The 13,826-nt window shown below is 37.7% G+C and overlaps 1 protein-coding gene across 3 annotated transcripts in view; it reads right to left on the minus strand.

Annotated features, from left to right (window-relative positions):
- The window catches only part of SLC12A7 (solute carrier family 12 member 7), a 70,951-nt gene that overhangs the window by 41,203 nt on the left and 15,922 nt on the right, over positions 1-13,826 (minus strand). For all 3 annotated transcript variants that reach the window (XM_074869681.1, XM_074869662.1, XM_074869671.1), the window contains exons 2-6: positions 12,036-12,130; positions 9,688-9,810; positions 4,291-4,437; positions 3,502-3,556; positions 1,305-1,435 (exon numbers count right to left, since the gene is read on the minus strand). In XM_074869681.1, coding sequence (XP_074725782.1) covers positions 1,305-1,435; positions 3,502-3,556; positions 4,291-4,437; positions 9,688-9,810; positions 12,036-12,130 — 551 coding nt within the window. The remainder of the gene's footprint in view (positions 1-1,304; positions 1,436-3,501; positions 3,557-4,290; positions 4,438-9,687; positions 9,811-12,035; positions 12,131-13,826) is intronic.

Raw genomic sequence — 13,826 nt, forward strand, 5'->3', positions numbered from 1 at the left:
CTAAAATGGAAAATTAATTCCAGTAGATACAAATTAAGTGGAAGCTCCTTTGAAAAGCTCACTAAAGGATTCTTGGCTCAAAGGCATACAGCCTGGGAAAAATGAAACAAGATATATATTGAGAAGTTACAACAAGATGACAAAAAAAAAGATGTTGAGAAGACAAAGGATGGGCAATACCATGAAATCCACATCCTTGTAAAACTTGTGAGAGTCACAAGGAAAGAAACTAAAACCTTCTTGTGTTAGATGAAAGAAGAAGAAAAAAAAAAACTTCTTTCAGAGTAGAAGAAAAAATAAACTCCAAAGAAAAAAAGATAAACTGACTCTCAAGATGGAATCTTTAGCTTTTCAATTCCAAGTCTAAGGTGACCTAAAGCAAGTGCTATGTGCATCTGGGTATTTTGGTCTGGAAAAAGAGATGAGGACATACAACACAGAAGCAGCATAACACACGTATCAAACTTTTTGCAAGTTTGCTGTGTACACCATGAACATATGCAGACAAACATTTAAAGAAGAAACTAATTCCTTCACATTTGTAAATAAACTACTTTTTAAAACTAAAATAACTGACTTAGCATCACGAAATCCAAATGACATTTCAGAGGCCCTGAAAATAGGCATTGTTGCCCATGATTTAATCTGCAATCTAATGTGATATTTCACTAAGGACTGCACTATTTCTTGTGGCACCTTTTGTCATTTTTGAAACAAAAGTTGTAGTTTTAAGTTGGTACAAAAATAAATTAATATTTAATTTAACATGTCTCCAAAGCCTACCTGTTGATCTGATGTTCTTGTCTGAAAATCTACTGAAATATTTACTATTTATTTTTCATCTCCTGTTTATATCTCCAGCTTGGTCCTATATGTTTAATTTTGGAATTTTAGGTATGTCTTACTAAAATTAATATAGGTTTTCTTGCAACTCTGTAGGTGTACAGTAGCATAGACATAATTTATGAGATATTTAGTATTCAGAACTTGTTATGAAAAAGTAACAACAGATATGTTGCATCCAGCACAAAACAGTAAACGTCAGATACCAAATTGTGTTTGGTTCCTACATTAATTAGAACAAACTTACAAACAGCCTTTAATTTATTTTTCTATTGTTGATCAGAAGTTTAACTTTTTTAAATGATCACAAGTAGCATAATAATAAGTATTGACATACTGGAAATACGGTATCAAATCTTTAAAAATCGCCAAACTAAAATGCATTTTAGGCCAAGAGCATTCCTCAGCAATCTCGCAAAACAGCCCAAATACATTTAATCTTAAGAGAAACTAGTACTTACCAATAAAATTTCAATGGTACCAAGAATGTACATTGCTCCTGCAAAGGTTGTACCCAAGTAGAAACAAAGTCCCACTGCTCCACCAAACTCTGGTCCTAAAGATCTTGAAATCATGTAGTAAGAGCCTCCAGCTGTGAATTTAACCAAAAAAAGACTCTAATCCTTCAGATTAAGGACAGCAGTAGAGAACAAAAACTTGAATCATTCCATCAAAATAATCAATGTTAACTACTGCATGTATCTACATTGAAATGTTCATACCAAAACTGTATTCAATATCTATACCAACTAAGCAGTTAGAATGTACATTTCAAAGTGAATATCCCCATATGCATTTTCTGGGGAACAAGAAGTAAACACCAAGAAAAAGAGAGATAAAAATCCACAAGATAAACAATCTTACTCTCAGATTAAAAAAAGGATATACAAGTATAAATAGATGTGAATCAATCTTTAGTTTCTAACCTCAAGCTGTTCATAATCAAAAATAAACTTCCAGAATAATTTCTTTGAGATAGGGACAAATAAAATTTGTCTCATTAATATGCATTCTTTTTCTTTTCTGTACATGAAACCATTACCACTACAGGCATTTTTTTCAGTACCATTGAAAAGTGATAGGCAGGGATTGTTTTTCTTGTCTACTCATACGCTACACACTTTTCCTCTGAATTTTTCAGTTCTTCTTATTTCCCATATATATGCATCATCTTTCTTTAAGACATAAGCCATTTCTACTGCCCCATTTCCCTTTCAATAAGGTTCTAAGTTTCAAGCTCTTTATCTCTTTATCTAGACTTCCCCCAACCCTCTTAAGGCATGCTCCTCTCTGGTTCCCTCTCCATCCTCTCTTAAATTCATGATGTTTGTCCCACTCATGTCAACTGAGGAAGAAAGAGGAGACAGAGAAAGGAAGTGCTTTATTTTAAATAAACATACACCAGTCTTGTACACAATTAGTCCACAAATAGGAAACACACTTCTAATCAAAAGGCAAAGTCTAAAACTGCTTTTCAATATGAATAAATGAGGAACTAACAAAAAAAAATTATGATGCATCACCAATCCTTTTACTAAATATAATGCCATTGCATATAACAGCAAGAGACAAGATCCTGCTGCTCAGGTCTCTTGCAATCCTAGGTTCCTATCTGTGCTTTCTGCATCCTCCACATATTCCACTACGCTTACATTTCTGTAAGAAGCTGGCACCACCAAAAAAAGTGGAAATGAAGACCTGTCCGGTGCAAGAACTGCCAACTTCAAAGATTTCTGTGACACTCAGATGTTAAGCAAAACCTTTACAAAGAGCTTTAAAAACATAAGGGGGAAAAGAACAGAACATTTTAGTTACCTGAACACTGATTAGAATAACTAGATTTCATTATAAAATACTAGTATTTGAAACAAAATTTTTTATTGTATTTATATTTCATATATGGTACTGTATCAATGAAATAAAGTTATTCTACACCCTGCACAAGTTGTAGCATTTACTTTTGCCCAACAACTTATGCATCAGTTCTGGAACCCCCTACTAAGCTGGAGAAGCTCTGCAAGTGACAAATTATTTTAACTTCATTGGTAAACTGTTAAGTGTTCATAATCATGTCTGAGCACTGCTATTATCAATTAATGTGTTGAGAAACTGAAAAGGATAAGAGCTTCAAAGGCTAACTGATTTTGCATCCAAAAAACCCAAAAAAACAAAACAGCTTCATAATTGAAGAGGAACAAGATCATCTCTTTATCCTGACCATTTAAGGAGATGAGCATAACCTAGTGTGCTTACATAGAAAAAGATTTCTGCCAGCTGTTATTCTTGCAGAAAGCAACATAATTATCTCCAGTGTTTAGAAATAGAGTCTAGGCAAATTCAGGCAAAAAAGCAGCCATCTTTTTTGTAAATTTGTAAAGAAATCTGCTTTGCATGAAGATGTCTCTATTAGTTTAACTTATCTTTCATTCAAACAGAATCAAATGACTGATGACAAAAATGTGCTATAGTTCATAATTCCTAGAAGGTCCAGTTAAAAGATTGCATCTCACCTTAAAAAGTCATTTATAAATCAATTAAAAGAAAATACGCACTTGACACAAAAGCATTACTTCTGGTATCTCAGACTACAGTAATTTCTTATCCCTGCTTTAAACTTCCATCATTTGACCATTCACCACTTCACATAAAATTCATTACCTGGAACTACACCATTTGTTGCTATTGCACTCATTGAAATTGCAGTTAGCATAGTCTGTGGAAAGATGAAATAGAGGAAATTTAAATTACTGAAAAGTTTTTTAAAAGATGAGGCAAGACAAAGTGATCAAATGAAACTAGGAATTTTTTTAATGCAATGTTACAGCAACCAAAAATGATCATTATCTTTGGTTAGGGATATCCATGTAAATTAAGTACTGTATTTTTCAGTAGAAGATTCAGTTACTTTAAACGTTTGAGACTGCCTTTGAAAAGAACTGGAAGAATACAGACCACTGAACATACTTAAAATAAGATGTTCATTATTCAAATTAAAGAGTAGTGACAAACTGATCAAGTGTCATTGTTATGACAATACCATCTACTAGCAGTCTCACATTCCAAAATATTAATTTACGGACATAATGCTGTGGATTGATTTGCAGTTCATATTCCAGTTTGTTCTGAAGTTGTGAAAAGCAGAACAGTTCAGATCTCAACATAAATCATGAAATACTTCCTAAAAGCTGATTTAATAAAATCTATATAATACTTCAAATAAAAGCTTACTGTCAACTCAAAAGAAACTCCATACCGGCTACGATATGTGACACTCAGGGCATATATATATATCTATATATATATCTATCTCTCTCTCTCCCATGTCTCCCAATTGCAATGATACTTAACCATTACGGAGAAGTCCTTCTCTGCTACTCATATATTAGAAGGCAGCAGGACTCTTGCAACAGAAGATTTGGCCAATAGTAAAGAAAAAGGTTAACTTACACAAGCACAACACATGAACACGATGATGAAAGACTCGAGAACTCCAGCTGTTCCCACAATCCATGTTAAACGTAGGAAAAGGATGACCCCCAAGATGTTTTGCAAGCAGGGTAGGTACACACCAATAAAAGTGCCCATACGTGGAACCTGGAAACAAAGTCAGAGCATTAATTCCTTCGCACTAAACAATTTAAGTCCATAAGTACTTTCTTCCACTAACACTTACCAAAATGGTCCATGAACAAATGCTAAGTGAAACTAAATGGTAGGTTCAAAGTGTCCAGCTTCTCAAATATTCATAGGCTATTTATGCAGAAAGATTCTCAAAAGACAGAAAACTATTTGTGATAACAAATCCTCTTATTCCATAGGAATTAGGATGAAACCTTGATAGGGGTAGGATGCCCCTTTACCTGTTGATTACAAAGCTTTAAAAACTTTCTTCTGAAATACCAGTTAGAGACTACTGTTGAATAGAAGTTATTGCCATAATCAAAATACAAAATATATTCTGCAAAAAGTTGATTACCAATTGCCCTGCAGCTAGCCCACAAAATTATATTCAACAATAATTGCTATCAAATTTTAAAAAAAGACAGACAAGGTGTCATGGTTTGATTCCAGCCAGCAACTAAGCACCATGAAGCTGCTCGCTCACTCCACCACCGCCGCCACCAAGTGGGATAGGAAGGAGAAAAAAAAAAAAAGCAAAAATCATGGATTGAGATAAGAACAGTTTAATAACTAAAATAAAAAAAACAGTAATGAAAGTGAATACAGGGTGCATTCAGTGTCCACTAGAGCCTTATACTCCTGTGGGTCTGATGTGTCAGTCTATCGAATCCACACTGTACAATAAACCCAGTTGTCCCTTTCCTTCCCATGGCTGGAGGCAGGGCCCCTCTAATCCTCATCATAGTATTTATTACTTCGTGTAAAAATGAACTAGAGCTCCTTTCCATAGGATCAGGAATAAAATCAGCTCTTCTACTCTGGGAAACTGCTGACTGGAGCAGCAATTTTCCAGGAAGAATCCCCTTTTGTGATTGTTTTTCCTTGCAACTCACATACCTGTGCCTCTAGGGCTGAGGTAGATTTTCCATACCATCTCCTCATGTCCTCTCCATGGTCCTGCAGGTAAAACCACAGGGTACTCCATGGTGTGTACCTTCTATATCCTCTCTCATGAGCAGAGGAACACTTACTCCTAACAGCCAAGATACTGGTCCGTACAGGTGGGGAGCAGAACATATCCTCTGAATTGCTGAAACTCTCAAGACAGTTTCTCAGCTAGTATACCTGGCAATTTCTCCACAGCCATGACAAGGGAGGAAGAGAAACTTTCTTTGTATTGCCAGAGTCAGCCAGCCAATTCAGCCTCCACTGGTCCCTCTTCATCTTTCCAGGCCTTTACTGCATATGATGATGGTGTGCTCTGTACAAACTTCTGCCACATGGGTTGTGTGCACTGGACTTCATCTGGATTTTTGGATAACTGCTCATTGTCCAAGTCATCATAAATCACCTCCAGCATACATAGTTCCCTCAGGTACTGGATACCTCTCTCCATGGTTGTCCACTTGCCTGGATGACATACAACATCTTCCTTTGAAGGGACACCATTCCTTCACACCTGACAGGTGTCATCTCCAGAGGCTGAGGGCTTGTGTCTTTTTTCCAATTGCTTTGTCAATGCCCCCCGCCCTAGAAAGGGATCCCAGCTGGTTGGCTTCTCAACCCTCTAATTCCCAGTTACTGGCCCCGTTATCCCAGCATCAGAGCAGCCAGGTGATAATGTGCTTGCCTGGACAATGACTGAAATCCTTTCGCTTATCTCGCAGCTCACTCAGGGATAGGGAACCGGTGATTATCTCTGGTTCTGCTTCTTCCTCCTGTTTTCTGTGATGGCCCTCATTCATCTTCATCCCTTACTAAGCAAACAGATTCTTTTGTGTATTTCTTCTTCTGTATACAGGCGACTGACACCGACACTGGTAGATTCTCTGGTTCAGCTGCATCACCCATCACTGGAGTCTGAGTAGCCACAGTGCCTGTTGCCAGGGTTTGAGTAGCCACAGTGCTTGTCATGGGGGTTGTTCTTCGGGTGCTATTCTTAAATAGGTGTTTAACCCGAAACAAGACCTGAACCACATTCAGGAACCCTAGCAACAGGACCATGCTGGTTTCAATCCCAAGGATATTCATAATTTTCAGAAGTCTCAAATACTATTGTAATTAGCCAGGCGGAGAAGGGAAAGATGTGGGAAGATGTCTCCTCCGTAGGCTGGCTCCCCGAGGAGAAAAGGTAAAAAGTGTCATTATTTTAATAGTCTCCACAAGATGGCACCCGAAGTACGGACACGTCTCCTCCATAGGTTGGCTCTCCGAGGCGAAAAGGTAAAAGGTGTAACTATTAATAGTTTCCAATAGATGGCTCCCGAAGTACAGAGGTGACAGTAATGCTGAGTACAAACACCGAATCAGTTCCACGACCAGCACTTCTTTCATATCATAAACCAGTATCACCAACAACAACATGATAACTCTAGCTCAGTTCCCACAGGGGACAGACAGCACAACAGGAAGCATATACTGCAAGTAAGGTATTCCATAACGCAACTTTAAGAACACATATATCAACTTTGAGAGCAAATGAACCCTCATTGTGACCAGTGACTGTTAAACCAATACAATGAATACTTACAACAATTTGTTGTCATCTCAACCCTTCGTGCCCCACATTGGGCATCAAAAATGACTGTCGTGGTTTAACCCAAGCCAGCAACTAAGCACCACACAGTCACTTGCTCACACTGCCACCCTCCCTGCCTCCCAAGGAGGCACAGGGAGAATTGGGAAAAGAGTAAAACTCATGGATTGAGGTAAGAACAGTTTAATAACTAAAATAATAATAGTAATGAAAATGAGTATAGCAAAAAGAAAGAAATAAAACCCAATAAAACACAAGTGATGCACAATACAGTTACCACCCAGTGACTGATGCCCAGATCATCCCTGAGCAGCAATCCACCCCTCCCAGTAACTCCCCTCAGTTTATACACTGAGCACGATGTCCTGTGGTCTGGAATATCCCTTTGGCTAGTCAGGTCAGCTGTCCTGGCCATGCTCACTCCCAGCTGCTTCTGCACCTCCTTACTGGCAGAGCATGGGAAACTGAAAAACTCTTAATTTAGGATAAGCACTATTTAACAACAACTGAAACAGCAGTACATTATCAACATTATTCTCACACTAAATGCAAAACACAGCACTGTACCATCTACTAGGAAGAAAATTAACTCTATCCCAGCTGACATCAGGACACAAGGCCAGAAGAAATACAGAGCTGGCTATAATTTGTTTTTACAAAAGTTGTAAAACCTGCCACAACATAGTACTTTTTTTTGTACTTTTTATTTGCTGGAGATCATCGTGGGTCAAGACACACACAAAAGCATTCAGGCTTCATCATTAAAGTTGCAGCTTTCTACATTTATGAAGAAATCAGGCCCTGAAATACTCAACTTAAAAGCAATAGTTATATGCAGTAGGTTTCCAGATACAGAAGCTCTTCTTAAGTCACAACTTGAGCTGTGAAAAAGGGCAATCAATTTAAATAAATAAGCAAGCATTGGTGCTTTATAAATTAACAAAATTATTAAGAAAACACTAAGTTTCCAAGTACTTATAAGGAAACTTGGAATACCATTTAGAGTATAATCTTAATTTTTAGCATCTTGGGCAATATCCACGTGCAACACCAATGCTACTGTCTCAATTATGTCATTGAATAATGCTACTCTGTCAGGCTACTACTTAACCATCACTTAATTTCAGACATGGAACTGAAAAAAGACACATATATAGAAATCGTGTTTTCAGGCCACCAGATGGTGCTCAAACGAGATCAAGTGCAAGTGAGGACATGGTGTTAATTTGGATAGTTCCAGAGGGACTAATGCTGTGCTGCATTAACAAAAGCCTCTGCACAGCAGGTGGACAGAGGACAGGGATCACACTAAGAAAAAGGTGAGTTGATCAGTGTTGGTTTTCTCATATCTCAAGCTGTATCCTCCGATGAGAAGAAACAAATGCAGAACAAGCACAATGAGACAAACAAGAAGAAACTCGATGCAAACAAATGCAGGGTAAGCAAAAAGCTAAAACCAACAGCTGGACTTTATTCCTCACCCTTGCCCATTGTCCTGGTACTAACTTCCTATATTAAGTCAAGTCCTAATGCAAACAGTTCTACTACAAATATTCAGATATCATACCATAAATCTCTCTTCCAGTCAAATGAGCTCCAGTTCTAACCCTACTTTTAAGCACCTTCTCATATCTGTCTCTTCTGCTATGTGCTCATTTCCTTTTATTCATTCTTATGTGCTTCTCCTTCCTTCTCCATAGCTCAGCATGCAAACTCAGTAGCAACTTCCTTTCTACACAAGGACAAGTGACTACCAGTAATCTCCTTTTCCCAGTATCTACCCTAAATTTCTTGGTTTCAGTCACCATGCTCAACGAGTTCCAGCTCACCATCCCTCCTTGTCTGGCAGTTTTTGTATTCTGTCAGGTCATGTTTTCAACCGAAGCTTTCCCCTTCTGAAACAGCTCCCTGCTCAGAGGGATCAATCCAACATCTCATTGCAGACTCCAGCAGTTGTATACGTTCCATTTCTACAGAGACCTAGATAAGCACTTTGGGTATCCAGTAGACAACCCTTGAAGAATTCAGTTGCTGTCTTCTAGCAAGTGTGATTAGGGATGTGTCATACAGAGCCTTTGCCTTTCCTTCCCCCCAACCCTGCCCTGATAAATACAATATTTTTGAACTATGCAACAAAATGTTTTCTTGGAATGTGTTGATTAAGTTTTAAAAGCACTTACTCCAACACACAGAAACAAGAGAGCTACTCAGAAAACTTCTACCATGCTAACAGGAACACATGGATTCTTATGGATTTAAAAGTGTGACCTATTTCATCTCTAGTTTTCCTTGAATTTCAATTTTTGGTAAAAACCCAGACAATTAAAATGTATTAACAAACCAGCAAAAACCCCTAAAATCTACTTTATTCTCACTAGAGGCAGACTGATGTATTGATGACTGAGATACTGATGCTTATTCAAGGACAGAAGAAAAAAGAAAAGAGGAGGAAACCTGGGGCACTGCATGTTTTAGATCCCAGTTTTGCACACATCTTATGTAGGGCTTTTACCACAAGGGCTTGCTAAAACATGCTAACCAAGTCCTATTACAAATGCTTCCGTTTTAAACACAGTAGTACAAACCTTGCTGCTGTTTTAAGGCATCCACATATTTGCTTTTTAGGCTGAAAAATGTTCCTCTCTCTGGCTAGCTTTGTCTCAATAACTTACTAGAAGTTTAAATACCTTGACTTCCTTTCGCTTGCTGTCTTCATCTGCTTCATGTTCCACCACACCTTGAGTTAAATTAGTGTAGTTTGCCAGTTTATTGAGAAGAGATGACACCATGGGATTGCTATCCATTTCTTCCTGTTGGGATTTTAAGAATACTGCATTTATTAAATAGTTTTTTTAAAAGTCATGATGTTATCATACAACTTCAAACAGATGCTCAACAGGTCAGCCCTAATTCACCCAAATGCAAAAATTAGCATGACAAAATACAAGTCAGCTTTCAACCAACAAGAGTTCTAAATCTTTCCAGAAGTTTAACACTGTGTGGCTATCTTACAGTCTTTCTTTCACTTTTTTACACTATCTTACAATATGCAGCTTGTACATCTGGAATATAAGGGAAATCTAGAGAAGGGCCATTGTTACTTATAAAAATCTATTCCTATCACAAAATAGTTTTTAGGGGACTGTACTGGCAGGGTCGATCATTAAGAGTGTTTTTCCACCATCTTGTTTGTGTCCAGAGAGTAGCCTCAAATGATTCTCTCAAACACCAAGATACTTAAGGATCACTCAAGCCTACTGTTATGGGCTTACATATTTTGTCTTAAACCAATACTTCCAAAGTATTCATTTGTTGAAAAATACAGGCACGTATGCATATCATATGTAATTGCACATATGTAATACTACTTGACACAGAAGTCTGCCCATCTTTCTTTAGCCAAATATCTGCTACAAAACAAAAACATGCTAAAACAAATAACAAAATCCAGAAGCATATACAATAAAAGGATACCAAGAAAAGCAGAAGCAGAGAATTCAATCAACCCCACAAAAGCAAATATCGGAAGGAAGAAAAAAGATCAGGACTGCAAATAGAAGACAAGAACTAAGGCATTAGTTCGGACCTGAGGCATTAGGTCATAATAATCATGGTTATAATAGCCAAATTTTTTTCTAACAGCTTTAATAAAGATTCAAACACAAGTCACCTAAAAACATGAGAAGAATAAGATCATAGGAAACATACTATGAAACATATATGCTACCAAAAAAGATTCACCACTACAACAGCAATGGTGATGAGGTCACTAGATGGCTTTCAAGGCAACACTGTAACAGCATGGTCTATAATCTGAGATATGTAAAAGCTAGTCATCATTATAACATCAGCTGAGGATTTAGTATCAGCCACTATTCAAAATAACTGATGCAAGCATATATTCAAAGGAGATTAGGGACAAAAAGCAGCTATAGGAAATGTATCAACACTAAGGAATACAACAGCTAATTTGAACAACAGGAAGTTTTAGACATTGCTTTATGGAACAGAGCTTGAAGGAGAGAAATTCAGTGACAAAACTCCACTACCACGGTTTCTGTCAAAAACCAGTAAGAAATTCCATAAATGACAAAGAGAGACGATTAATGACCAACGTTACTTTGATCCTTAGCACAATTTCTCTAAGACTTAGTGAAAGATAGTAAAAATAAGTTATTTGGGTCATGGAGAAAGAAGGAACTGAAATATCATGTCCTCTGTGCAAAGATATTTGAAAGAAAGAATAAAGGAGCGTAAGAGGGTGACAAGAAAATAGTGGGTGGAATGCAACAGCAAGATAGCTAAGCAAACAATGTTGGAAGGACTTTATTGTTAACAGCAAGCAAAGCAAAACCAGTTGATGATGCTAGAGCAGAACGACTTAGGTTAAACTTTATTAAAAGTACTATTTCTTTGCAAAAGTGGCACTTAAATGTACCATATCAATATACTTTTTTCTTCCTGTAGATGATTGCAATCATTCAGTGAATTAAACCTGTATTAAAGTAGATGTTTATATAAAAAACTACAAGTAGCTCTACACTATAACAGGACAATATAAATAAGTCATGCCTTATCACAGTTTGTTTTATAGTTTTGCTGGTTTAAGAGAAGTCTGCATATCCCCCATTGAACATAATATATTTGATATTTTTAAAACTGGATACTGCTTTGTTAAAACCACTAGATTTAACTTTCAGCAACTTTCTCTAACAACAATTTCCAGATTCTAGCCCCAAAATTTTAAATGCAAGAAGGCTTATTTCATATCTTCACATCAATGCATACCAAAATTTATTGTACTTGCCTATATAGAAAAACTAAAGCAGATGGGAAAAAAAAAAAAGAATCTTAGCATTTTTTTTTATTACATCATTCAAATCCAATTAAATGGAATGTTAGCAGGAAGGAAACTGCTGAAGAGGTATGAAAATTTTTCCCCCACTAAATTTCAAGAGAGAAAAAAGGGGGATGGGTTTGTTTTCATCTTACTACCAGAGCCTCAACTGAAGGTTAAATACATATTTAAACTTACCTCAAAGAGCGCCATATTCTTTCCTTCATACATGTTTCCTCTGTCCATCTCTGCACTATTAATAAATGGACTACTTTCCCTGGTGATCCCATCCCCTGGTGGAAAAGCGCAACAATTAGAAACAAAAGGAAAAAAAAGACAAGGTATACCATAAAAGGAATAGTCAGAAGACACTGGTTTAAGAACTGGTTCTAGATAACACTGAAGGTGGCTGCCAAACACTGTCTTTGTCCCAGACATATGGGCTCAACATCCACATGTAAGTAAATTAAGTTTACTTTAACAGTCTAATCTTTGTACAGTGTTCTGTCTCTTAATTATTATTTATTATTCTTTAATACATATACTGATCTCTCCCCTACCCCATCTTTCTAGTTTACTTAAAAGCACTTGATAATAGAACTTCACATAAACCTTCTGGGCAACAAAAAAAAAAAAAAAACACCTACCTTTTCATTACTTTACCAACTCCCTCAAAAAAACTCCAGTAGTTGAGGCAGGGATTTATGAAAAAGCAATGTAAAGGGAATTACTTTGTGAAGGTTGTGGGGACTCTTCCATGACATGTTATACTTATTCTTTATTGAAATATCAATCTCATTATGCTGTAGCTCCCCTGACCTGCTCTGGTACACCTCTCAAAATACAGCACCACTTTCACTGCCTTCCAGCCCATGCAATATAAAAGCTATTACATGCCGATACTGTCACAACATCAGCATATCTCAAGTCCTTGCCTATGCCACTTCGCCTATCTGCATTTTCGCCCTTATGTCACGATCTGAATTGGAAGCTCAGAGAGTCACAACAGTTCTGTGATCCCCTCGGGTTAAATTAAGGTGAAATGACACCAAATGACCAGTTAAAATGTTTTACTTGCAGTAGAAAACAATTTAAACTTGGAAAAGGATAATAAGCCACGTGGTCTCGGGAGAGGGAGAGGGAGAGGAATCCAGATCACCACCCCTGGATCCAGCGTTGTATCCAGATCACCACCCCTGGATCCAGCGTTGTCTCAGGTCGGTAATCTTGGGTGGTGGGTGCACACAGAGCAAAGTTTTCTGTCGCCTTTTAAGTTCCATCTTATCAGCTGATTAGCATACTAGATGAGGGGCAGGTATTCCACAAACTCATTTCCATGAGAGACGAGGAAAAAAGGTGGAGCATGGTTTCTGCACATGCATTGAGGGGGAAATGGGGTTGCACCACCCCTTGTCCAATTGAGTCGGTGGTCGTACTCATCCTGCCCACCTTTGGTTTTTCTTCTGTTCCCATAGATTTTTTCTGACTTCATGCTTCTTGAGAAATCATCTGGCTTCTGGGGCAGAAATGCTCACCTCTTATCAGGCCTTGTCACCTCTTTGGGCTTACTCAATGGAGCCAATGATTAGAGGTCCTTGTACTTGATGGGAAACATTTGGTTCCACTCAGTCCACGTTTCCCCCTTCTGAGGCCTATCTAAGGAGTTTGTCAATACAACTGCAAGGGAGGGGGGGGTGCATCTTTCGATACACTCCCGCCTCCTTGGGTGACATTCCTTAGACTAATCACAAAGGCCACAGCTTGTCCTTGAGGTTTTCTGTGTCAATGAATGTTTGAGGCATTACTTCCTTCAGTTCCTTACACCTTATATTCACAAGTTATAGCAATAGCACCTACACAGTCTGTTTACTACAGAACTAAGGTACATCTGGAGAACAAGTTGTACTCTTTTCCCTGTGTTCTCCACTATGTAGGGAGAAGTGCCCTGGAGGGGGCAGAAAGTTCCAGAACAAAGCTCTTCCACACATG

This window comes from Strix uralensis, chromosome 1 (assembly GCF_047716275.1).
Source record: "Strix uralensis isolate ZFMK-TIS-50842 chromosome 1, bStrUra1, whole genome shotgun sequence".
Taxonomy (NCBI): Eukaryota; Metazoa; Chordata; class Aves; order Strigiformes; family Strigidae; genus Strix; species Strix uralensis.